This window comes from Crocodylus siamensis, chromosome 13, assembly GCF_052110815.1.
Source record: "Crocodylus siamensis isolate JL-2025a chromosome 13, ASM5211081v1, whole genome shotgun sequence".
In the NCBI taxonomy this organism is placed as follows: Eukaryota; Metazoa; Chordata; order Crocodylia; family Crocodylidae; genus Crocodylus; species Crocodylus siamensis.
Genome location: NC_143407.1, coordinates 582,725 through 609,462, shown reverse-complemented (window position 1 = coordinate 609,462; position 26,738 = coordinate 582,725). Strand labels below are relative to the sequence as shown.

At 45.9% G+C, this 26,738-nt stretch overlaps 2 protein-coding genes across 3 annotated transcripts in view; both read right to left on the bottom strand.

Moving 5' to 3' along the window:
- PHTF1 (putative homeodomain transcription factor 1) overlaps positions 1-9,285 on the bottom strand; it is a 33,615-nt gene extending 24,330 nt beyond the window's left edge. The window contains exons 1-13 of one of the 2 annotated variants that reach the window (XM_090026672.1): positions 9,115-9,285; positions 8,985-9,041; positions 8,838-8,907; positions 8,554-8,712; positions 7,143-7,299; positions 6,211-6,351; positions 5,501-5,660; positions 4,416-4,589; positions 4,253-4,330; positions 3,023-3,232; positions 1,236-1,364; positions 393-665; positions 37-168 (exon numbers count right to left, since the gene is read on the bottom strand). In XM_090026672.1, the coding sequence (XP_089882798.1) occupies positions 37-168; positions 393-665; positions 1,236-1,364; positions 3,023-3,232; positions 4,253-4,330; positions 4,416-4,589; positions 5,501-5,660; positions 6,211-6,351; positions 7,143-7,299; positions 8,554-8,712; positions 8,838-8,907; positions 8,985-9,041; positions 9,115-9,159 (1,785 nt within the window). In that variant the 5' untranslated portion in view covers positions 9,160-9,285. The remainder of the gene's footprint in view (positions 1-36; positions 169-392; positions 666-1,235; positions 1,365-3,022; positions 3,233-4,252; positions 4,331-4,415; positions 4,590-5,500; positions 5,661-6,210; positions 6,352-7,142; positions 7,300-8,553; positions 8,713-8,837; positions 8,908-8,984; positions 9,042-9,114) is intronic. The other variant, XM_090026673.1, reaches the window with a different exon arrangement.
- Positions 9,286-9,489: 204 nt separating this feature from the next.
- Positions 9,490-26,738, bottom strand: part of RSBN1 (round spermatid basic protein 1) — a 30,281-nt gene continuing 13,032 nt past the window's right edge. Inside the window, exons 3-7 of the mRNA XM_090026674.1 lie at positions 19,689-19,826; positions 18,741-18,883; positions 17,945-18,112; positions 16,899-17,007; positions 9,490-14,888 (exon numbers count right to left, since the gene is read on the bottom strand). Coding sequence (XP_089882800.1) covers positions 14,430-14,888; positions 16,899-17,007; positions 17,945-18,112; positions 18,741-18,883; positions 19,689-19,826 — 1,017 coding nt within the window. The 3' untranslated portion in view covers positions 9,490-14,429. The remainder of the gene's footprint in view (positions 14,889-16,898; positions 17,008-17,944; positions 18,113-18,740; positions 18,884-19,688; positions 19,827-26,738) is intronic.

The following is a 26,738-nucleotide window of genomic DNA, read 5'->3' as shown; positions in this document are numbered from 1 at the left end:
AATGCCAGCTGCAGACATCAGCTAAGCAAGTCTCACCTTCAGATAGGAGCGAAGGGATAACCATATTTTAATATTTTCCACTTTCTTGAGTCTGAAGTGAGGGATTTCATACTTCCTGGCTTTCCGAGCAGATGTGATGTGGCTAAAAAGCTTGGCAAACAAAAGCCGCTGCAAAGACAAATACACATGGGTAGAAGCTGTGCTGCTTGGGGTTGTCTAACAGGAACAGCTCCCCTACTGCAGCACTGGATCGGGGGGGCTACGCGATTAGGCTGTTGCTTATCGACATGGGCAAGCCGGGTTAGTTACAGATTAGCTACTAAGCAGCGCCACGGTTACTGGAGCGAGGGAAAGGACACACTGATGGAGGGGAAGGGCACAACTAGACAAACCTGTTTGTAGGTTCTCTCAGCAACGCACATCATGAAGAAGAACATCCAGGTTAGGCACAGCCGCTCAAGAAAGTTAATCACAGCCAGGATGATGACAGGGGTAATGGTAGGTGCCCCACAGAAGACATGCAGCAGGTCCTTCACAGAAATGGAGCATAGCTGCTCCAGGTTCTTGGTATGGAAGAGCCGGTAGAGGAAGGGAAGAAACGCCAGCCCGACAGTGATGGTGTTGCCCAGCATCTGGTAGCCCACTCCCTGCTGATAGGCATTAACCTGGAGAGCAGAGACAGGGCAGTAGTGTGATGTGGCTACCCCCCATTCCCTCGTGACCCCCTGAGGTGCATGCAGTGTCGGGAGCTGCCCCTCATGCCCTCTTGATGAGCCACAGCTCCATCACATGCCCTCCCTGCCCTGGCTGGGTAGCGCCTACCCCAGCCCCTGCCCCACTCCCTCCCTCACCGTGGAGGGCACTGATCTACGCCCCCACGCCCCTTCCCTTCCCTTCCCCCTTCCTCTCCACCACAACAGACTTACCAGCTGCACGCAGCTCTCCAAGCTGCTGGGCTGCACGCCTCACTACCAACGTGGTATTTGTTGACCAAATTATCGGCAACATCAGGCCAATTTCCAATACAACCGGGTTTTTTTATATCCAATTGGTGGCGATCCAATATTGGATCGATGTATCGGTGCACCTCTAAACACAGCTCCTTACATCTCTCTAACGAGCTACTTCAGAGCATGCCAGACCCTCCTGGCTGTGCCAGATTTACTCCGAAGTGCTTGATTCGTACAGCCTGCATGCATCACGTTTCCCATCAAACACCATCATGCTCCTCTTACCCTGCTCATGATAATGCCACTGATCTCCAGTACTGACATGTCCAGCTTCTTGCACTCATTCCCTTCCCAGATTAGGGCACTCACTCTTGCAGATGCAGGGCTGGTATTCTGTAGCCAGAACAAATGGTTCTAAGGAAGACAATGCAATGTTGTACAGAAGATACAAACCACTTCAAAAGAGGCAACATGTTCACTGACAGTGTTTGGCTGCAAGCTAACTCTTCCAGGCAAATAAATGTGTGTATTCAGCCACTCCTAGCACAAGGCCCTAATCCAGACAGGGCTTCTGGTCACTATGAATGTTGCAGGCATCCTACAGTAACGGTGAAGACTGAAACAGTACATCCACTGAGCAAAGCGCTGTCATCAGGACACACATACACCCCTGAACTGAGAAGAAAGAAATACTTCACAAAGTTTTAGAGGCTGTGGCAGTACTCCACACAGTTCAGGGAAAGGGAAAGGGGCTGGAAGAGGTGGTGCTGCAGGCAGGTCTGCCTTCAGGCCGCGGCCACGTGTGGTCATGATCCAGCACAGGGCAGGGGATCTGTCAGGAGGGCAGAGGAGCTTCTGTGCAGCCCCAAGTGGGAAGCACCAGTCCCCCGGGCTCAGAGGTCCCCCCACAGCCAGAGCAAGGCTCTGCCTCCCCGTGCTCGGCAGAGGAGGGTGTCCAGCACCAGCTGCTGGCCTGCCTCTTGTGCAGCTCCTGCGCCTTCACATGGCAGAAGATCACTGGGGTGGTGAGCAGCCTTCTGGGCACAGCCCACAAGGACAGCCGCCACAGGGTGCTGGTCCGGGTTTTGCCAAGTGGCCGCCTGGCTCGTGGCCCCTTTACCTTTCGAAACCCCAGAGGCAGCTCTGCAGCTCGACCTTGGTCTAGACCAGGCCCCGGGGGAAAATATTTGGGCAGGCAGCCTTCCCTGGGTCCGCACCTATCCGAGCTCTGCAGGACATGGCCGTTCAGTTCCCAGAGGGCAGCCCAAGGCTGCCGCTGGCCCCCAGCCCCAGGTCTCCCCGAGAGCCAGGGGGCCGGGGCACGTTGCCACGAAGTGCGAGTTGGGGGGTCCAGATTCCCCTGTGGCTGGAGGCTTCCGAGCCCCTCTTCTCTGCACCCCCGGGAGCTGGGACCCCACAGTGGCCCCTGCTGAGCAGCTAGAGAAGACCAGTCCCCACAGCCCAGGGGAATGTGGCTTTCCTAGGTGCCTAAGCCCCTGGTTGAAGATGGGGGGAGGGGAGGATGGTCTGCACTTTGAACATCAGGGTCTTTCTGCCACTGTGCCCCAAAACAGTGCCAAAAAAACCCTAGCCAGTGCTGGGTGGCTCAGGACAGATCCAAGTGGGCTAGGGCAGCGGCACCCTTCTGCGCGCTGCACAGGCGCCACTCAGCTAGCCGGATGCTGATGCGGGGAGCTCACACATGGCCGCCAGCACCACTAACCACATCACGCTGTTGTCCTCTGCGTGCAGCTGCTGCCACCATGCCCCCCCCGCCATTTGCATCTGGCCACTGGAGCTACACTTATTACAAAATGTTGATAATCCCTAGGCTGGAAACTAACACGAGAAGACTACTGCATATTCTCCTTCTAATTCAGGGGTGGGCAATTATTTTGGGTGGAGGGTCGCTTTCTGAGTTTTGGCAAGCCATCAAGGCAGCCACGGGCAGATAAATATTAGTTTTTTTAAGGGCCCCACGGGCCAGGTAAAACGGCCTGGCAGGCCGCATTTGGCCCGCGGGCCGCATTTTGCCCACCCCATTCTAATTTGTTGCAAGTGGTTCAACAGACCTGCTGGAAAACATCCTCTTTCAGATCCCGTTTACTTCCCCTCATGGTAGCTTCTTCGCTGTCACTGGTATAGGAGGAGCGGCACTCTGGCCCATGGAGCAGGTCATCCCAAAGCATGTCCTCCGTCTCTGAATCGTGGCGGGTGCTCTCCGAGTCCCTCCGGGAGATGCTGCAGCTCCGGGACCCAGCACTAAAGCAAGACCTGGATTCCTTCAAAGAAGAAAGAAGGCTTATCGGAAATCTTCAATCAAGGCACAGAAACTGGCTTTGCAGCTTAAAGCTACATGGTCACAATCACAGCCACTCCTCAAGCCATGCTGACAAGCTAGAACTCTACTAAGGACAGTTCTACACAGGGATGCTTTTGCAGCAGGCAGCCTTTGAACATGAACTCACAGCAAAAAGTCATCAGTGTTTTCCCACCTTCAGAATAACTTACACAAGACTCATGAAAACTAAACGGAGCCAGAATTTATAGTGCATTTTATTAGCTTCTTCTTCAGTGTGGGAAAGAGTTTAGTGAGGATTTATACAGCAGGCTGGGAGGGTATTCTTGATTTCTATGAAACAGAATTTTTTTTTTTAGAATAAAGCTTGATGATCACCCCAACACAAATGTCATCCTTCCGAGAGATGAGTTCCTAAGAAACAGCGATCGCAGGCCACACCAAGCATATGGCTGCTGCCAAGAGATGATTCACCAGAAGGCACATTGTTAACTGCTTCAAAATTCACTACAAGGATTGAGGACAATAATGGAGGGCTTTTTTAACAGTGTCAGTTACAAAGCCTTCTACCTGGAGAACAAAATCTTCACCTCGTGGCTCTCCTACTTTAGCAGGCTATACAACATGTACATAATGGGAGAGCTATGGAATCTCTTGCTTGTTGATAACTAAACTGCTTGAAGCAACTAGTCTGCCTTACAGACTATGTGTGGAGCAAAGGATTCAAAGAAAGAGCTTAGCATTGAAAATAAATTTCTTCCCCTTCCTCTTGTGCTGTGATCTATTCATGAGGATTCAGAGACAGGGACAAACACACGAAGGCTCATGGAACAGACTGGCTGTTTGGATTCTTGCTGGGATGATAAAGAATGACTGTATAAAAATGTCAGCAGGGAAATGACCAGGACTGGGTAAACCAAGATAGCACTGAGAATTACAGCCATGCCACTCCGCTCGCTCCTGGCAATGCTGATGCAATCGACTCGTTTTGTAGACCTCGTACCTGACTAAAGGCTGTCGATTCGAGTTCGGAGTCTACCAGACTGTCAGAATCTCTGGTACCTTTACCAGCTTGCTTAACCTGCCATCAACAAAAAGGAGGAGACATAAGTCAAGTGCTAGTAACAGTGAACTTTGTGGAGTCTGAGGTAACCCACCAGATCTACCTGGAACACCGGCTGGTTTGGCGAAATGAGAGGACTCCTGTTCTTGTCCTCGTAGCTATTGTCACTGGAGGCCCCTTCTACACTTCTGCGTAACAAAATCCTCTGTGCCACAGCTTCAGCATCCTCGTCACTTGACAGCTCATCAGAAATGCCACCCGTGTGTATGGAGCCCTCCTGGAAGAAGAGCAACCATTCAAACCAGTGCAAGGAAACAGGGCTAGCAAAACCAAGCTGACCACCAGCCCTGCCTGGGCCACGCTACCAACGCAACACTGTGGCATTCTGCGGCCTCGCCTCGACATCTACAGTAGGCAGTAAGAGGGAAGTAACTTCGGAAGGCACAGGCAACCTCTGGTCTAGCCGTGCCTCCCTGCAATGGAGAGAGAGGGGAAGAGACGCTTCAAGAGGAAACCTCACCCCTCCAGTAACAAACCAGAATGGGATGAAAGGTCATTGTCTGCTGCTTGCCGCAAGCAGTCAGAGGCTTCAAAGACCGGCCCTGCACACAAGGCGCTGCATTCTCCTACGTGCAAGATAGGGCTGGGTGCCTTGAGAGACATGTCTCATATGCTAAAACTCTTCCAAATGTCTCCCTTGTGTACAGCAGCCTTTGGGGAAGAAGAGCATGGCCCGTTTCAAGGTTCTTACCTAACTACCTCAAGCAGGACTGTGGTGGGGGGCCCTCACTCTGAACCCAAATCCAAAAAGAACCCAAAGCATTAATATTTTAGTGCCTGCACAGAAGAAATCAGATGTCAGCTGCTAAGATCTGCAAGTGCAGGGGCTTGAGATGGCTGCATTAGGAAGTCTGTTCATGTTTAATGGAATGCCATTACTGGTGATTTAATCATCCAGTCCTTGAACTGAGGGCTTCCCAAAAACCAAGCACTTACTTCAGTAGAAAGGACCCATATTCCTTTTGCTACAGGTTTCTGCATGTAGCACAATCAGACTGTGTCCTATCAAGTATTCAGGATGGGATTTATATTTACATCTCACAGGTAGGTGTCAGAACCAAGAATCACACAACACAGCTGAAAAGTCAGTACGGTGATAAAAACAAATTTCACGTTTCTTTTAATTACCTGATGATTCTTTCCCCCATCTGCAAGTTTCTCTCTGTCTTTCAGGTGTAGTAGTCGACATTCAGATCTGGACTGTCTGTGTTTAACGCCCCTGTTCACAGAACTCGCACCATTTTCTGTTTCAGTCCCTTTTTCAGCTACCAGTTTCACCCTCCTGAATCTGGTGGAGAAAATGTGACAAAATATTTCTGATTTTGGAGCTAAATTTCTTTAACATTCTCTGTCACTTGCTTGTCTGGGTGCAAGACTAAGCAACAACAACTGGGAAGCTAAAGAATTCCCTTTTGATTTCAGGCACTTGAAATACTAACTCATCCTCCTTTCCTCCGATTTTCATTATATTGTAGCAAAATGGAAAATGGATCTGGACTGTTTAAATGAGGACGGGGATCAGTCTTTGAACTGGGCAAACAAAAAATAACAAAACAGAGAGCAAGGGGACAGCAGAACATACAAGCCCATGGAGTTGTGACAGAAAGAAAGGCCCCATCACTCTGCAACTGTGTGGGCCTAAACTATAAACACCAGGAATCCTCCTGTTTCCAGGCAGAGGACAGAGTCCCAGAGCCCAAGCTTTGTGGTTGTAGCTGAAAGCATCTCATGCCCTGTGGGCATGTGCCTGTCACTCAAACACTTCCCTTAACTTCTTTAACTCCTCATTTCCCACACAGCAGCACTACAAACAGTCATACCCCGCTAGTACCACACACCTCCTTCGGAAGACCAGGCCAAGCAAACTGTTGACGAGGGACAGAAATTCTGATTGCTCTTCTCCTTTACTAGCTTTATCAGAAGACGACAAACTGCCAGCGTCTCTGCAGCCATCCCCACTGGCAGATTTCCGTAATTTTCTGTTAAAAAAGGAGGGAAATGGTTATTAAGGTTTGACAGAAGAAAAAAAAATCTATAGTGCTTAAAGACAGAATTAAATGCAAACAGCCACTGTACCAACAAGCAAATGACTTCAGTGTTTCTGTAAGAGCAGAGCACATGCTCCAAGGACTAAATACACACCACTACAATTTAAACTGAAAAAGTATGCAGCACAGAAATATAGACACAGTCTCTGCACGGAAACTAGCAGGGACAGAGTTTCCCAGCCTTCCTCTCCACCTGAAGGGCAGAATGGAGACCAGCATTCCCCAGTGCTATATTCAGTTAATGAGCTGCACAGTCCTCCAGAAACCAAAAAGAAAACATGTAAGAAACGCATGGGCGAGAGCCACGCCGCTCTGCCCCTTCGGAATGTGCATCAGAAACCTCTCAGAGTTAAGGCAAAAGCACGCCCCCAGGTAAGCTCTCAAGCCCAGAAGCACAGCCTGTTCTGTGAGGTGACCTCCTGGCCACTAACGGAACCCGGACATTAAAGCTACATTCAAAGGGTAAGGGCCTTAGTGTAAACCTGGCGAAAGGGCAAGTATCCCAGGCAAACTTCTCCAAACTTACATTTGAGCGAACCGAAGCAAGAAGGGGGAAGGCGACAGGCTAAGCATGGAAGAGCCTGGGGAACGCACCATGCTAATACTCACATGCTACAGTCATACGCAACATTTACTTAAAACCACAGAGGATCTCTACCCCTTCGCTTTGACATTACACCACGTACCGCGATTGCAACAAACACACCCAGTATGTGTCTCACCTCCTCCTCCTGCTGCTGCTGTTCCCTGAGGGCTTGTTTACCTGGGTGGACACTATCTGACAGTGAACAGTTCCCATCAGTAGCATAAGGCACATTGGTCCAATGATTTCACTTGCACTCACAACAGGTACCAGGAAATATAACACAACTGCAACCACTGAAAAGGAGACACAGTATCAGATGGAAAATCTGCAGGGGAGCTCCCCACAAAGAGCATGAAGGGGACTCAGCTCAGTTTCCTGCTTCTGCCGCAATCGTTTATTTTCGCTGAGAGCGTGCCCTTTTGCACCGGCCCATATTTGGGTGCCTGGCGTTGTTCTTCTTAAGTTTCTCCTGATTTTGAATGGGAGCTTTTAAACCTACTAAAACAACAGATGCAGAAGCACAGATTTATGGTCTGCTCTTTGGTGTCATACGACACTATACGACATATGAAAAGGTTACCCACCTTCAGCAGAGGCAGTTTCAGTTCCAGGAATCGCTATTACAAAGCTCAGCAGATAAAGGGGGCTGCTGAAAGATAACTCTTTGCAGCGTGAGATGAGCGGTCCCACGTTTCCCAACACAGTGTCCTCGCTAAACTGCTTCCCCTACTACAGCGGGGCAGGACAGCATAGGGTTAGACAGCCTATTTATCGACCAAAAAGGAGCAGCCCGGGTAGGGGCAAAGCAGGTTTCCTCCACGCTCAGACTGTCTTCCTGACCTGGAGGATCCCCTCAAAGGAGAGCTGCAGTTGGACTGCAAAGGGGTCAACCGCATGCAAGAGTCCACAGCCACCAGGCAGACAGCATGCAGCTAATTAACGCCACAGATGTTAAGACCAGAGGGGATGATGAAGACCATCCACACTGCCCTCATGCAGAGCACAAGCCAGAGACTGTCCCTGCAATTTCTGTATCAAAGCCATAGCCTGCCACGGAGCCGTGGCACGATAGCGCGAGCGAAGCTAAAACGCTCATGTAAAGCATAACTGACTGAAGTCATGGTACCTGTGGCAGATTCAGTGCCACATAAAGAAGGTCTGAGCCCTTCCTTCTCTAGGTGCTTACGCAGCCGCTGTTGCTGCCAGAGCCCCTCACACGCGCTGACGAATGAGCGTCCTCATCTCATTTCACCGATGGGGAACTGAAGCGCACAGGCTGTTCACCTGACCTCCCCAAGGAAAGCATCAGGCAGATCTCCCGGGCCGTGACCTAGCATCTCAATCACGAGCTGGATGGAGCCAATGCAGCACGGCGAGTCATTTAAAACCCTTAACAGGAGACGCAGAGGCGGTGCCCGGCAGCACGATATCTGGAGAACCACGTGCGGTGCCAGCAGACAGCCCTGGACATCCGCCCTCCTGCTCGGGACCGGGGGGCCGGCACGGCCCTCCGACTCCGGGCAGGGCTGGGCCGCCGTGCTGCTTACCTTGCAGGAGGTAAAGCCCCAGCAGCCAGGTGAAGATGCGCCGGGACGTGACCTGGATCCACCAGCGGCTGAAAAGCGGGAAGAAGACAACGCGCACGATCCCCTTCCCGGTCAGCGAGGTCCAGGGGATCTCAGGCTTGGCCTTGGCGAACGTGGAGCCTTAGAGACACGGAGGGGCTGACAGCAGGGGGCGGCCCCTGTCCCGCAGCCCCGCCTCGGGCCCCTCGGCACGGCCGGCGGCTCCACCCCGCCCCGGGCGGCACGAACGCGGCCCCGCGGCCTACCTCGGACCAGGTCCACGTCGATGAGGTCCGGCTGGATGCGGCCCTTCCTCTTGGGCTTGCCGCCGAAGCCCTGCGGGGAGCGGGGTCAGGGCGGCCGGGAAGGGGCCGTGGGTCGGGACGGGACGGGAGGGGAGGGGCCGGACGCACCTTGATCTCGGTCTGCTCCACCGACTTCTCCCAGATCTGCTGGTCGTAGGCGCCGATCTGCAAGACAGGCGGCGCTCAGCCGGCGCCCCCGGGCCCTCGCACCCCCCGGCCCGGCCCGGCGCGGCCCCACCTTCTTCTGGTACCAGGCGATGGCGTCGGCGCCGCGGGCGGCCATGGGGCCCGGGCCCGGCCGTCACCATGGAGACGCGGCGCGGCGCGGCGGCGCTCGACTGCCTCTGCCTGGCAGGCTGCGCTAGCCGAGCGCAGAGCGCCCCGCACGTAGCCCGTCACAGGGACGGGCGCCGCGTCACGGGCGTGCTCGGCGGTGCGGCGTGGCGCCGGGGCAACCGGCCCGTTGTGCGCGGGGAGCCCGGGTCCCGCCGCGGGCTGTCACAGACCGGGGCACGGGGGCGTAGGCAGGCCGGAGGGGAGATCCTGCACGTCATGGAGGGGCCTGGTGCATATGACGAGTGACACGCGGCAGGGAGACCGCTTGGGCATGTGCACGCGCTCGTGAATATGCAATCAATTTAGCACCTCCATTGTGAGATACTAGAAAAGGGCACATTCGCCTATTTTAACGCACATTAGTGAAAGCACATGGGGGGGGGGGCGGCCTTAAAGTAGGTGGATGTGCATTAAAGAGCATGTGCAAGAACACCCAGAGCGTCATTTTTAATGGGTAAGTGGTTTTATGTTCTCTCGCTCTGGAAAACCGATTGCAGGTTCCTTGCCTGTACTTACAGGAGTCACCCTGTGGGAAAGTCTTAGCGCTAGAGGGGAGCTGGGGGGCAAGGGGAGCCTGTCCTACTGCCGCTCGGCTTGCTGCACTTCCAAGAGGTTTTTCGGGAAGTCCTGGGACAGAGGACAACTCTGCGTTCTAGTCTAAACTTTATCTGCATCTCGCAAGGTGTCGCCGTTTAATAACCAATGATTCAAGTAAAGGACAAAAAAAATCAGACTTTGTTTATTAAAAAAATACTTTACAGGAAAAAATTCTATGCATTCCATTGTACTATTTTACAAAGAATTAGCTCAACAATTTTAACACGCTTGTACAGTCAGCTACTAAAAGAAATGCACTGTTAGAGGATTATTCACATAGAAGTTTAGAATTTTTGTATCTGTTTACACTACTCATTATAAAAGCCTCTTTAAAACACTTGTTAAATGTCAATAAATATACTAAGGCCGCACAAAGCAAAAGTCTTCCAGGCAATCCTACATGTCCTCTGTAGGCAGAGACCTTAGATAAATTAAAACCACAGGAAAAAAATAATCATCTTAGCTGCCAATTAAGAACCAAATAATTAAAAACAAACCAAAAAAAATCACAAACATTACTACAAGTATCTTTACACATTGTACAAAGAAATTAGAAGTATATGCATTCTCTAGGCACAACTGAGAAATGCCTTAAATGACACCTTCTCGCCTACATGTGCTATTGGATCCTAAGTAGTATCGTGTATATTCATGGAAGGCCATTGCTGGGAGAAGTCTGTCAGACCAACATCATACAGTACAAGCTTCCAGGTGAAGAATGTCCCTCCTCTGGGAGTGAAGATAAGTGTTCCCTTGCCTCACGCCTTTCAAAAAAGGCGCTAATAAGACTATTAAAACATTTAGCATTTGCGGCAAATCCTGTAAATGCAGCCTTGTGAATCACAGGAGCCAAATGAAGGAGTTTAATTCCTGTCCCTTCCACAGCTCTGAGTAAAATAGCAGTAGGCCAAGAGACAAGAACCAAATAGTTGACAGAGTAAGAGCCCTTTTTCTGTATGGCAAAAAATTTGTAAGGAAAAACGTGGATTACATCTCCCCTGCAAACACTTCACTGAGTGTCCCACCTTCTTGGAAGAGAACAGAAGAACTGAGCTACTTGACTTCAAAAAGTACTCTTAAAGTAGGCCAGGTACCTAGACAGAATGATCTCTTAGACACCCAAGGACAGAGGGAATTATTAAGATCTCATCTTCAGATTTGCTGTTGTACTAATTGATCTCTGGCACAATATGGTCATTCACTTTTCCAGTAGGACTTTTTTTTCCCCCCTTCCGTGCTTGGTAAAGAAATGGTCTTCTATATTAAGACGAGAAGCCAGGCCCATTTTCAGCTTAGTGTTTCATTTTAGAAAGATCAAATGGATCTAGTTTTCCTGGAGTACTGCTATTGGCACTCTCTCTCTGGTACAAGGCAGAAACTTATTTCACATTTCAACTAAATACTTAAATGTCTAACAACGTAATTAAACAACTCCCAGAGGACAGGGCAGGCCCTCTGCCAATGGAGCTACGGCCATTTACACTGCACTGACCTTATGCATCGCTAAGTACAAATAGGCATTGCGAGGATTTCTGAGACTTTATGAAATACAGCTATATATAACATTTGGAAGCCCTCATTCTTATTAAGCTGTTGAAACAGACAACCACAGAATTGCCAGTGAAGTTGAGGATTCTGTTTGCACATTGAAATAGAAGCAAACTTAAGCTAAATTCTGATTTTTTTAGTTGTATTCTCTTTCTTTCCTTCTAACACAGAGCAAGTCGCAATCAGATATTGCACTTTTCCAGAAACTTATTTGCAAGTATTTTCACTTTTCAACCCAGAACTTTGATCTGTTGAATATAGCACTGGGTAGGCTGAACTTGTCCGTCTGTCACTTGTAACTCGGGAAGGACAAAAAAGCTAAGTTAGAACGTCTTTCTTTCTGATTTATTATTTGGTAAATGGCTTTCAAATCTTATGCCTCTGAAGGCACAACTTCAGTTGCCATTTGTCAGCATCTGTACCATAGATACAGTGTTAACAAAGCAGGTGAGCTATCAGTTTCACAAGGAATTCTCCCCGTTGACCGAGGGCTGCATCTTGGATTCCAAGTTGCACAGCAGTATGGCATTCTGAATTTTAAGAACAGTTTACATTAATATTTCTTCATAAATACCATCCCTTGGCCAGGCAAAATTAAGATGAGACAATAGGTGTAACGTGTTGTGAAGTTTTACCTGAAGTACTCTTTCGTCCATTACGTTCTGCGTTTATGCTGAAGAGGGCATCAGTTTGACACTAGGTTTGGAGATGGCCTGTCCCTTACGAGAACTGCATGTCACCGTGGTTCCAGCCTGAATTTATCAACTGCGCTTTCTTGCTATTTCACTAATAAGATTTTTTTTGTTTTTAAAGTAAGTGTGAAGAACTGCTGGTCTACTCGGCTTTGTAGTTTAAAAGCATAGCATTATAAGTAATTCTGAGACCTTCCAATGTGTTTACAAATGTAATGTTTCCCTTTTCATTCTGTTTCAAGTTCAAATGGAATAAAAGTGATGCAGAGAGCATCTTAACGTTAAGTTGTGTTGGCTAAAAGTTCAGTTTTGTACTTCAGGGACAATGTTTTACGAAGAGATGAACAGCTTCTTTTGATTGTAAGGTCTCTGCAGATTCAGAGATTCCTGAGCGATTGTACACAGTGCTGACTGTCAAGTGACAGTCACATTAGTCAGCAGTGACCTAGGTAGATGGACTGATGCCACCTTTGCCAATGTGGGCCAAAGAGAATAGCACATGGGAGAAGGGAAATGGGCACTTGGAAGACTAGCAGAATGAACAAACAAAGGATTACACAATTGTTCCTAACCATTGTGAAGATGAAGGATGGAGCTGAAAACCAATATTGCCTGTGAGGAATTTTACTTTGCACAACCCTTAAAGCTCTATGAAATTCCTCAACAAAAGTGGGAAACCCACCAGAGAAGAGATGGCCCATTTCTGACCCAGTCTCGATAATCTAGAATTTCTGCTAAGATTAAATAATACCCCTGCATGAAGTCACATTACTTTTCATAAAAGCTCTCCATTCTAACACCTTATTTACACAGATTACTAAACAAGTCACTACCACTTCAATCTGTAAATAAGTTTAATTGAAATATTTTTCTAGCTTGTTTTTGTACTGAAGATAATACATACATACACATAAGGAGTAATACAGACTAACTAAATCACTGCAGTATTTTCCAATGATTACTTTGCTATCATTTTCAAATAGTGACCTCTATTACTGAGGTGTTAATATGCATATAAGTCTACACAAAACAATATTGCACAAAGTAATATTTATAAGATTAACATATTTTTGAAGCTTCATAAAGAGAAGACTTAGTAGTTAATATTAAAAAGATGCATCCAAAAGTAACACAGCATCTTCTCTTTCACATATTCTAATAGTGTTCCAAATCTCCCCTACTCCAGCAAGGATTAGAAAAAAAATAGAGTTGTCCAGAGACAACTCAATTGCACCAAAATCACGTCTGTATCCTAGGTGGATTATGAGCGGGGGACTGGGGGACAGGGACAGGACTGTTATGAACAGAAAAGTGAAAGTAGTCAAATACAGCTTACATATTGAAATTCAGAAATGCAGATGATTATAGAAGCACTGTGTCAATGGATGACTCCTGACATTAGTTCATGACATTTTTTTTCCCCCACCAAGATACCCACGTGAGCTACAAAGTGGAAACAGCAGTCCACTGGACTAACGCTTTATTGCGAAACAGCAATACAGAACTTCAGAGTTAAGAACCCATGTCAGCTATGGCCAGCCCAACAAGTATTTTAAGTGCATCAGCACCAGAAAAATGATGATTTGATCAGATGCTTATTATGACTTGATCCAAACAAAAATAAGTTACTATTTTAAGCTTTAAAGTGCTCAGATAGGTTTCCTCCACAAGAATGCCAACAATTTTGTTTGTTTGACACTAGTCTTGTTTGTGTGTTCAGGGAAGATGCATTTAGGAAGCAAAATCCTCACACCAAGTATTACAAGCAGTGCTACAGAAGTGTCACCTTATGCGATTACAGTTCAACAGGGTCAGACGTTTTCTTCAGTGAATCTCATATGCTACCTTTTTATCAACTGTCTAACCATTAAAAGTTAGTTTATCTATACACCTAGTATTTTGAGTATCAGCGAGGATTTTAAGAACAGACACGCCACAAAACAAATTGCTGATTATCCAAAAAGTGCTGTGCTTTCTCTTTCATGAGCAATTACAATCAGCTAGGAGTCACTTTCAGGTCATCCCTTTATTGTGAAGGCCAATGACAAAATACAGTAGGGAGATTAGACTGACCAAGATAGTTAGTTCAGTATTTTTTAAAAGTTCCTGGAAGAATTCCATTCCGACTTGAGGAAATATTGAAAGCCTCATTACTTAACAGAAAGAAGTGGTAGACCAAGGTAACTTGTTGTACTAAGGGATTTAAATACAACTTGAACTTTGCATAATCTGTGTAAAAAAGATATGCTTGACATTTTGGAATGTCACCTTTATAGAATTATAGGCAAGATTTCTCCAATAAAACATAAGCCATTTATAAAACTATAACTTCACATCAAAATTTTAAAAAGTTGTTAAAAAATGTTTAACTATGTACATATCACACAGAAGAGCCTGCATGATCCTGTGGACTGTGTTGATCAGACTCTAGTTTAAAACCTGGAAGGGGCTGGGCCGCCAGATCTGGTTGCATAAGTCCCGATATTGATGAAATGGAGGAGGATGGTGCCACTGTTGTGAGCTGTGTTTCTACACTTGGTTCTTCAGACTCTCTTTTTACACTCACACAGTGGAGCTCACCCTCCGAGTCTGTCTGTCCAGAGACATTACTGTTCGTGTTTGAATTGCCTTCTGCATTTTGTGAAGACTCTTCCACAGGATGGTACTGTTTGAGCCGTATATGCCAGGCTAAGCTGCAGACTGCTGACACTGTTTTGAATTGATGAATGACGTTTCTAGGGATGAAGTAGATGTCATTGTCACACAACTGGATTCTAGCATAGCGAATACCTTCCCGTCTCATTTGGTTTAGCTTGGCTTCATCCACCCATTGAACACACTGAAAGGAGAAATACTGCAGAGTTAGTGATAAGCTGTATTTCAGGGCCAAAAACTTAGTCTCTGCTATAACTGGTGAATACATTTGTTCAACAGCCTATTTTATTCTTCTTCTTCTTCTTCTTCTTCTTCTTCTTCTTCAAGTAAATACATCCTCAATTAGAACTACTTGGAGGAAGAAAAATTAAAGTTTAACTTATATCGTGCTACACACTGCAAGGTAATAATAAGCAGTTACCACATCACTCTAGGGTCACAAATAGGGTTGAAGAATCAGAACTTCAATAAAAGACAGACACTTTGACCTGGCATTACCAGGCAGGAAAGCTGTCTTTGGTTTGTCCAGCCACTGTGAAGCATAACTATCACACTGGAAAAATGCAGATGTAAATGTATGCATAGTCCCTTACCCAGTTTAAAAAGTTATTTCTGTAGCTCCTGCTGTATGCTATAACAAAATTGCCATCTTGCAGGCAGGTGGCTGCCCAGTAGAGTTTAAAAGTGTACGTGTCAGACAGGTGGGGCACCTCCAGATGAGCGTGGATGTGCTGTGTGTGGCACTGAAGACCCATCTGCAGCGCCACACATGCAGGCATTCCCCACACTACTACTTTGCAGCACCGGGGGGGAGGGGGCCTTCTTGACCATGGGAAATCCAGGGGTCAAAAAATAAAACAAACACAAACAAAAAAAAACCCCACAATTCAAACCATGCCAAGAGCAGGGTGGTGCACATGGCAGCAGTATGCACCACCCTAAGCCTAAGCCTAGCTGGCCTGTCATGCTCCCGTTGCCAGCTAGTCTCCCAGCTGCAGGAGCACTGAGACTGCAGCTTCCTGAGGCCCCTACACCCGCAAGTTAAGTCTGCCGAGGCCAGCACACTTGCTGGCCCCAGACTCTTCCACCCCACTCAGGGTAACCTGTTGAGCACCAGATTGTGGGTGGCATGGGTGCTCCTTGGGGACAAGCAGCAGTGGCACAAGGTGTACTTGTCCCCAGGGAAATGCACATTCCTGCTTGGGCACATACAGTTTGTTCCGGAGAGTAGGAAGGGGGAAGTAGAAACTAAGAACAACAAGATTCCATGACCCTACTCACTTGAATCCTTTGAAGGAAGAGAAGGAAAAGACAAACCTGAAATACTTACCCATGCCAGAAAAAATAAATACAGTAATAACAAAATCCAAAATACTCAAAATGACCAGCTTATTTCTGCTGAAAAGAGCTAAAGAGAAATAGTTTTGAGCACAAGCCTAAGTTAAATCCAAGGAACTTGCTATTTTGACTTTTCAAACCTAAGTTATTCATACGTATGACAAAAAAAAAATCCAACCAGTGTTACTTTTCAAGCTATAACAGATACGCAGTAGAACATGGGGTATTCAGGGATAATTATGTTGAGTTGGAAGACACTATGAAATGCTGAAATGGTATTGTAGTTTCCAGCAGCAATACATTTATGTAAGGGCTGGCTGATTAAAGACTATTCTTGTAGACATTAAGAAAGCATACCTAATGCAGGTAACAAGTCTGCAATGCTTTCCTTTAAAGAAATCAGACTCTGTTATTTGACAACCGGTTAAGAGGCCTGAAGAAGAAATGCAGACTATGCAGAAATAACCCAAGTATCTGGGAGGGGTCAACCATACCAGACTTAAGACCTGACCGTACTTGTTTGTCACTTCTTCTGAAGCAAAAAGGTAGTTACCCATCTTGTAAGCCAAGGATGCACATGAACTGTTTCCTGTATTAGGAGAGGTTCTTTGCAGTGTTTCGCATTTGAACATGACTTGCTTTATGAAAGCCAGCTGGTCACTGATCAGCTTGCTGTTTTACCCAAGAGAAAGCAGAGCTGGACATGCCAAATCAAATTCAGACTTGAAGAAACAAATGCCATAAATCGCAAGGCAGTTGTAGCCTAAAATCCAGTCTGGAAAAGAGGGAATTATGGGTTCACACCTTTAGAAACGAAACAGAGGGGGCTGCCTGAGGTCTTAATTCCAGGCTTTACCTGTGACACTGGAGGTTCATGCAGATCCAGCTGAAGTCTCTGCACAACATCAGTGAAGTCTTCAGCATGAAAACAAACCACATCTTTGGTTATGCGCGGTTGGTCACTCCTGGGGGGGTGGGGAAAAACCAGTTTAAGAGTCTTAGAAGGTGATGACGACTCTGGAGTGCAAAACCAGTTTCTTAAAAGGAAATATCTATTATACTTTGCCACATGCTGGTATTTCCCCTCACTATTAGCAAGCTGTAATATGCTTGCTAGATTCCACAGATTTTACCTTGCTTTCTGGTTCTTTTTTTTTTTTTTTTTTTTTTTTTTTTTTAAGTATCTAGGTCTTCAAGCATGAAGCAAGAGCAATGGTTTTGCAGGGCTACGTTCAACTCTTAACTCTATCACAAGCCTCCTATATATCTTTGAAACAGCCATTTTTGCCCAATTTGCACATCTAAATACTTCCAAGGCCCTCGGCCAGCCCTACTTTTTCCTTTATGGAACAGAATTATAGAACTTACAGGGCAGTCACATGGCCTTCACCATTCTATGAAAATAAATATCGTTTATCCAAAGGATAGGAAATAAATACTGTTCATTTATCTTAATTTGAACGACACTATTGCTGTGGATACAGTAGAAAAATGAACAGTTACAGTAAGTGCTGTAGAAAACTTTAAACCCTAAGCATGTAATTTCTCCTAAATCAGAACACTGTTGGTGACCAAGCCCTGAGAAGGTGGAAAAAGTGCAAGCCACATGAAGCAGCCTGCATGAGAAAGGAAAGGGCAACACAGCTTACAATTGTGTAGTGTACCCTACATGCACATTGTTCTGGGTATAGTATTCAGAAGTGCAAATGTAGTTTTTGTGCCACTCAATTATGTTGACTAATTCCTATACACATTTAGATTGCACACCAGCTGGATTCAGACAAATGGCTAGCATGCCTACTTGTAGACAAGAGACTCTTTGAGCATTTGCTTCCTTTTTATTAGGAAGAAAAAAAGTGCCTGGAATCCCAATCAGCACGGTTACAAATTTCAGGTACTTACCATTCCCCAAACTGCACAGCCTTCAGCACCCCTACAGCAGCTGTACTCTGCCAGTCAAACCCCTGACCAACATGATCAGCATGGGCTCGTGTTCGGTCTTCAAAGAGAACCTCACGGGGCTCACTAGTCCGAGGTAGGTACTGGAGATTTTTTATTTCATTCATTGACCTTACGAAGTAAGGCAAAGACAGAAGTTAAGAAGGTTTCTGACATTTCAGAAGAACAAAGTTCTGCTTGCCTCCAAGTATAAAATACTTTTAAAGAAACACTAATATCCTGTATGGAGACATAAATCTCCTTCAGTTATCCAATCTTTCTGGAGGTTAAGTATGTCCTGAGAGACTCTTAAATAGCAACATTTATATCTAAAGTAAGCCTCATAACTCAATTTGTCTTACAAGAACACTTAAGAGTACAGTGTTTCTTGGGGAGGCAGAAAGTATCAAAGACCACTCTTAATTCTAGTCTAGGGAAAGGGCTACAGTGGAGGAAGCATACAAAGATTCCCCCACTCCCCCCCACCGAGAAAGTTTGACAGACACCTTGAATCTCTCGTGTCAAAAGACTTTAACTAGGACGTAAAGATACAGAAAACAATGGAACAGAATCTAGAACGCACAAGCAACACGATTCAGCAGGGAACTAGGCTAGCTCTGAAAAACAAGAAGTTTAAACAAACTATTTAACCTCTGAAGAATGAGTTACAGGAATAAGGTCACAACAATTAATCTCAAGACAGACATGAAGTGCCTTAGCTATGATATTTTTATTTAACAGAAAGGGAAGACAGCATTACCGGCGTCGTTTAAATGGCGATTTTGGCATGTCTGCCGTCGGGATCATCTGTTCTCCTGGTCTCACCCACATTATGGGGCCATCATCACTTTGTGATCTGCACTCAAGTCTGAGGCTAGAAAGAGTGCCCCAGGGCAGTGTCATCTAAAACCAGAACACAAAACATTGTAGACTGACACAGGCAGGATTCAGCTGATATCCCATCTTTCAGTAAACGCTGGATCAGTTTAATTGCTGGAGGAGTGATAGCCAAATCAGCACAAATACTGACAGTCAAAATGCTGCGTTTCAACCTGGGCTTAGAGCTAGCTTTAGATCAGGGGTGTCACAGATACACCCTGTGGGCTAGATCCAGCCACCAGAGCCCGTCGTCTGACCCGCGGTGCTGTTTGTGGGTCTCAGACCAGGCCTGGGTGCTGCCTGCAGCATGCGTGGCTGGTGTAGGTCTGGCCTACAGACCAGCCACGAACGCCATATCCAGCACACAGGCCTGGTCCAGGGCATATGCTGCACACATGCAGCACGCAGATCAGACCAGCCCTGCATGCTGGTGCTGTCACATAGGGTCAGTCTGTAAACCCAATTTGGCCCTCAGACCAGCCCCGTGTCTCTCGTCTGGCCTGGCCCGCAGTGCTGGTTGATTTTGATAGCCAAAGCAAAAGCACAGGGAAACACATACTGCACAACAGTCCATAGTTTAGTAGCAAGAAATTTGGGGGGGGGGGGGGGGGCGGGATTACCATAGCTTCTAAAATTAATTACTCTTTGAACATAAAATAAGACAGAGTTGCTGTTGTCCTTGTACGACATTCCAAAAATTCACTGCCAGAAGTAGAGCAGCTTTGCCTAAACTTTTCACACTATGCAATGAAGCAAGTTTTTAAAACTTTTGATAACATTATGCTCAATAATAAGCACTAGAAACAATTACTGCAAATGTAGTACTCACCCTCAGAAATGGAGATTCTTCTAACATATCAAGAAATTCTGGGAAATAATCACCAACTTCTTCATCTACTGCTCCAACAAGACTGATCTGCCGCATTGGACCTGCTCTGTAGGTTCCACAGCAATACGTTCGATTAACCTGAGAACGGTTAGAAATCACACGCATTTTTGTTTCATGTCAGGAAACAAAAAGGTTCATTAATTTAGTGTACCGAGCTGCAATGAAGTTTCCATTCAGTTCCAGGATTCAGCTACATTGGAAAGCAAACAATGTTTTTGTAATGTACAAAATAACTGTTCAGAATGCCAGTTTCCAAAACAACAGGGCACACTGAAGACCTTAAGTGATAAAGAAATGGACTGCAATAGTCATGCTGGTGAACTACTTCTACAACACGTTTAAACTCTATCAAGTAACTATTTGACTTAGATTTAACCAAGGAGTTAAGTAACCATTCTCTGAACTGGATTTCTTTCCAGTATTTTATCATATGCCAGACTACTCTTTAGAGCTGAGATTTCTCCCCCCCGCTTAAATTTCACTAAGCTCTTTCAGACTCGACTTTCAGAAAAAGTCTCCTCACATAGCTGGCAACAAATGGGGTTTGTTTTCCTCCTTTCTTTACAAGGACAGAACAGTATAGAGTTGATTAGAATGTAAAGGCATTAAAGAACTGCATGTCATTAAGCCAAGTCAGTTTTTGCTTAAATTACGTATTCGCTATCTATCATCATATGACTCCGTAAAACATCCAAAAATAAAAATCAAAAGCATATTTTTATGGCAACACCTGAGAATATATAGCTTTATTTGAAAGGCTTCCCCCCCCCCCCCAATTCATTCAGTATTCTAAAAATCAGATTAAAAAATGAACCAGAGAGTAAACAGCATTTGGCATGGGATATGCAGTAAGCTTGACTGACAGAAGAAATGAACTAGAAAGGAGATAAAAAAGCAGGAATGAAAGGGAGACAGACAGCAGCAGCGTGGACTTCAGTATTAGGATCACAATGCTTGTGCTTTCCCTTTGTAGATTTCAGGCCACTCTATGGACGTTAAGACGCCTTTTTAAGTGGTAACAGATGCCGAGTGATTTAAATCTTGATCACATTTAGTCAGTGAGATGGGAGTCAATTCAACTCTCCAGGGCTACTTACATTGCACACCACATTTCCAGACAAACTAGGCTGAATTCACAGCTCACACGAGCTCTCAGTGCTGACAGTTCGCGCTAAATTCAAGGTGTGAACTGCATCCTTTGCAAAGCTACAACAGCAGCACAAGGTGGTTTTTTTAGGAAAGCGTTACTGAAATGCCTGCAGCCTCTGACAACACGCATAGATAGCATATACACATCGCTACTCACGGCACCCGACCTACTAAGCACTACCATATATTTAACACACCTTGTCGATTTAAAAAAATCAAAATAACAGAGGTCATTAAGAAGCAGGAGCATATACTGACATTTCAAACAGAGTGCCAAAATACGATCTAGAGAACAAAAACCAAACAGCTCGTGTCAAACTTATGCCGCAAACACTTCTAAAAAAAGGTCAATGGCAGCACACTTAAGGCATCACACCTTGAGAAGTACAAGTTGACTCATGCCAGAAGCTACCAGGGAGTTAAATGGCAGTTGGACATGATGTTAGCCATGTCCCTAAAAGAATGAAGTCATTAAAATAATTTCATTTTAGTATCAGCTCTAAAATCAACTGAGAAAAAACACCACAACACTAATACTGAAGGCCTACAGGGCAAGAAAAATAATCTGCAAACTGCCAAACTGGCAGCCAAAGGAAAATCAAAATGTTTGGAGTCCTAAACGCTGAACTAGCCAATTTCAGTAGTGCTAGCATCATCTTACACCAGGAAGACTTGTTGCTGAAGGTGCCAAAAGGGAAAAGCTTTAACCAGAAATGAAATATATATTGTGGCGTTTGCAGCCTACGGAAGTACCTTTTCCATGTGATAGGCAAACCAGAAGCTGAATAGTTATCATCAACAGATGTAAAAAAATCACTCTGCCTACCTATGAATTTAAGGCAAAAGTTACACCTGAGAATCTACATCCTGAAACAGGAGTCCTTGTATTTTACCTTCTACCTGTGGCCTGTTAAAACAATATAACAGCTTGAAGAGCGCTACGAAGTTTCAAAATTCACTAGTTTTCATATTAGAGAAAGGAAAAAAAACCAGACAAAAAATTGTTTTCTTCAATTTCCCCTATCTTACATGGCGGCTTGTCTCGAGCTCTGGAAGAGTAGTTCTTGTTACCTGCCCTTACTCCAAGAGGTGAGCTAACAGCATGTTCCCCGAAACTCCTTTTCCCTGGTTCCTTCTCCACCATCTTCCTTGCAGGCCCCTGCAAGCCTGTCAAGAGAGGAATGCTCTGTTGCTGGAAAAAACCCGAGCAGGCAGAAAGCTGCCCGTCTGATCCCCCTGCGACAGCACGGGCATAGACAAAACCTCCAAGGTCACTAATGACATCAGAAATAGAAACATCACTTCACTCTGGAAGTTATTTACGCATTAAAAAACACACCATGAAGAGTTGGGGGAGGCAGGGGGCAGAGGGGGCACCATTTAATGAAAGTGATGTTGACTGCATCTACTATAGGAAAAGAGCATTTTAAGTCTGAACATAGGACCGACCTGGGAATCCATCACATCCAGCCCTCTCCACAGACAACCATTTACCCAGGGATTTCCCCAAAAGACCACCACTTCAAACCCTCTACCCAATGAGGTTTGCCCAGATGGACAAGCCAAGACCCAGAGGGGCAAATGGCAGCCAGGGACTAGGCGACTTGTTTCTAGTGGAGCGCTAAAAGTTATTTCACAATAACATCACTTACAGGTTATTTAATGCTTGCCTTTTGGGAAACTAGTGGCTATACAGCCTTCCTCCCCTCCTCCAGAAGTTACTCATCTACTTTATTTGTTGTGAGGCTGCAGAAAAACAAAGCAAAGTAGCTGGGTGGCAGTAAGGCTTTCAGAGCACAACGACAACAAAGCACTTCCTGTTCAAAGGCAGTTGTTTTTCTTTCTGATTTAAGAAAAAAAGTTAAGACTTTGCTTCTCGTTTTGCCATTTCAGCACCTAACTCCAGATACCAAACAAGGTAAGTGTTGAGTTTAGTTATAAATTAGTTGGCACAGCAGGTCTTGCTCTGGATTGAGGCTTAGGCAGTATTTAAGTTTGCCAAGAGGTACCAACCTCACATTTAAAAGTACCAATTTAAGAAAGTAGTATGGAATGGTGGATACTTGATGTTTCAAGACAGATGTTGCTTAAACGAAAGGTCTAAGCTCCACCACTGCCTGACTCAACCGGCCAACTTACTTTGCTCTCCTTTCATCCTGACAATAGAAAATAGATCAGATTAATAATATTTAGTAGGAAGGTTTGAGTTGTTACTTCTCACAGACTGGTGGAGCCTGGTCCTCACTCCTCCTCCCCCACGCTTCCCTTTTTCCATGTCCTGTATCGAAGTATACGGCAAAAGTTGCAGATTCACTGGAATCCAATGGGGCCACACTTCAAGAGTTTCTGTTATGGCCCTGAGCTTCCAACCTCAGGACTGTCAACCATGCATGTGCCTTAGCACCTGAGTCACCCCAGCCCACAAGCCTTCCTCCGTAACCTATATCTCTCTCTTCCACACCTACACATCTTTGATCCCTACCTTTGTCAGACCTTTCAGGGACACACACACACACACACACACACACACACACACGGCAACAAAGTTTCCATTAGCTGGAAAATGAGAGTTAATGCTTCCCCTTAGCTGAAAGGTAGAAGTGTCTTAAGGTATTGATGCTTACAGAAGTTAGAGTCAACCACTTGAAGAGACAGACACTACACAAGTTCAACGTTTCAAGGGAAAAAAAGAAACACACACACGATAGCTTGGGGAGGTTTCCATTAGAATACAAGTTTAGACATCTCTCAACATAAAGAAGGGAATAACCAGCCCACGTCCTTCTAGTGTATGAATTCCAACATCCAAATAGCTACAAGACACAAAAATGTACGTATGCTTCCAAGTAGCAGGTGACTAATAAGCATGCTCCACATGTGAGACTTCAGTAGAAAAGCTCGTTTGGGATACAGAATATTACAGCTGATTCGACATTCTGAAAACCTGCTCACTCAAGTATTTTGCTAGGAAACCGAAAGCAATACACAGCAAGCTTACCATTCAAAGGGGGAAAGGTGGAAACAAAAACAAGGGAAATATGGTTACATGATAGTATCGTCCGTTTTGATTCAGTCAAACAGCACGGTAGACAAAATGAAAGCAGCACTATAGAGCTTAAGTTAGCTAGCTTTTAAACAACCTAACAGGAGTCTGTTGTGCAGAACACCACAACATACTTTGTTTGCAATCTGTATTTTGAAACTTTCTGTAAAAAGTTGTAAAATTGTCCCACAGAAACACAGAGAACATGCAGGAAATGTCAGTAGTTAGCTTATGGCCACGCTGGCTTTTTCAGCACCTGATGCACCGATTGAAAAACAAGCAGTTAAGATGATGCTACAGTTGTCAGTGTATTGTAAGGGTGGGTGCATAGCAAGACCCACAGATACCATGTCCAACTGATTCTAAAAACAAATTTCCTTAAGGGTCCAGCACTGCTAATTAGTGACACTAACACTGAAGTTAGTCAGTGTTCAGTACTTTAGTTACGGCTGTGGCACTACGACTGCAATCCCCTTAGGCAGATATGCGGGTATACGCAAGCAAAAAGAACACAGGAAATGTAGGTATGTTTCATAGACATTAGGGCTGGAAGGGACCTCGGGAGATCGAGTCCAGCCCCCTGTCCAAAGGATAGGAAGTCAGCTGGGGTCATAGGATCCCAGCAAGATAAGCCTCCAATTTGCTCTTGAAGGTGTTCATTGTAGGTGCTTGAACCACCTCCGCTGGCAGACTGTTCCAGACCTTGGGGGCTCGGACAGGAAAGAAATTCTTCCTTACGTCCAGCCTGAAACCGTCTTGCAGGCGTTTGTGATCGTTCGACCTCGTCATCCCTTGGGGCGCTCTGGTGAACAAATGTTCCCCCAGATCCTGGTGGTCACCTCTGATAAACTTATAGGTGGCCATCAGATCACCCCTGAGCCTGCGCTTCTCCAGGCTAAAGAGTCCCATGGCTCTCAGCCTGTCGTCGTAAGATCTGTTTTCCTGACCTCTGATCATGCGCGAGGCTCGCCTCTGGACTCTCTCAAGCTTCTCCACATCCTTTTTGAATTGTGGAGCCCAAAACTGGACGCAGCACTCCAGCTGCGGCCTCACCAAGGCCGAGTACAAGGGGAGAATGACCTCCCGGGATTTGCTCGAGAAGCATCTATGGATGCAAGCCAGCGTTTTGGTGGCTTTACTAGCCGCAGCATCGCATTGCCGGCTTACGTTCGTCTTGTGGTCAATGATGACCCCCAAGTCTCTTTCTCCTGTAGTGCTATCCAACGTAGCACTGCCGAGCCTATAAGGAAGCTGCAGGTTTTTCCTCCCAAGGTGGAGAACCTTGCATTTTTTGGTGTTAAACACCATCAGGTTCTCGTCTGCCCATCTGCTGAGCTTGTCCAGGTCAGCCTGGATCACCCGCCTGTCTTCTGGCGTGGATGCTTTGCCCCAAAGTTTGGCGTCATCCGCGAACTTGGCCAGTCCGCTCCTGACTCCAATGTCCACATCGTTAATGAAGATAGTGAACAGTATGGGTCCCAGGACAGAGCCTTGAGGGACCCCACTGGTCACAGGGCACCACGATGAGTAACTGCCATCGATTACAACCCTCTGGGTCCGACCCCGGAGCCAGTTTCCCAGCCAGCGGATCGTGGTGGAGCCAAGGCCACAACTGGCCAGTTTGGCCAAAAGGTGATCGTGGGATACCAGATCAAAAGCTTTTTTGAAGTCAAGATATATGACATCAATCTCTTCTCCCTTGTCCAGGTGATAGGTCACCTGGTCATAGAAGGAAATGAGATCCGTCAAACAAGACCTACCCGCAACAAACCCGTGCTGGCTGTCCCTTAGAATGTTAGCCTGGGCCAGTCCCTCAAGGATGGGCTCCTTAATAAACTTTTCTAAGATCTTCCCCAGGATAGAAGTCAGGCTAACGGGCCTGTAGTTAGCCGGATCCACTCTCCTCCCTTTCTTGAAGATCGGCACCACATTGGCCTTCTTCCAGTCTTCGGGCACTGCACCAGAGCGCCAGGAGTTTTCAAAGACCCGTGCCAGGAGATACAAACTATTTTGTTCAGGGTGCATTTCAAAACAGATGCAATACCAGACAAAATATATAATACAACTTAATCGTCTATATCCATCTATATAGACGATTAATTTATATACACACAGCAAGCCTAACATGCTTAGTGAGCAAGATGCAGATTTCTAGATGGTCTCAAAACTGGCACTGGACTACAGCCAGTTCTGACTTCAAAGTTGTACTTAAAAATTCTATCATCTTCATGTAAAAAAGACCAATTAACACAATTTAGTCTACCTTAAAAACGCCTCGCTTGCTCCCCTATCAGGGACTAATTTTGCAGCACTTGTTCTTTAAGTGAGCTGAGATGCAGTGCTAAGCCAGCATACCTTATCCCCCTAAGCAGTGTTTCATTAAGGTATGGCCCAGGATACCACGTTTCAAGAAACAAGTGCAAACCTGTATAAAGCCTTCAACATAAATCTTAATTTTTTTTAAATTTTTTTATTGATTTATTTTTACAGTTCATACGCATGGCCCTCAAAGACTGCTGTCAACTTGATTTTGCATCAGTTTGAATATACGTTTAAACTCTGTAATCACACACTAGCAAAGAATATTCAGTAACCAAAGCACATTTCCGAACAGTCTAGTCCTCCCAGAGCAACGTTCACATTACATTAAGTTGGACAATCTGTTGCAGACGATTAAGAAACAGCTCTTCTCACTGAAGACATCAAGCCTACAGGAAGACCTTCCCTGTCAAGGAAACATCAGAAAGACAAAACTTTTGCTGCTCACGATCTCTTTTTTGTATAAACAGGACTTCAGC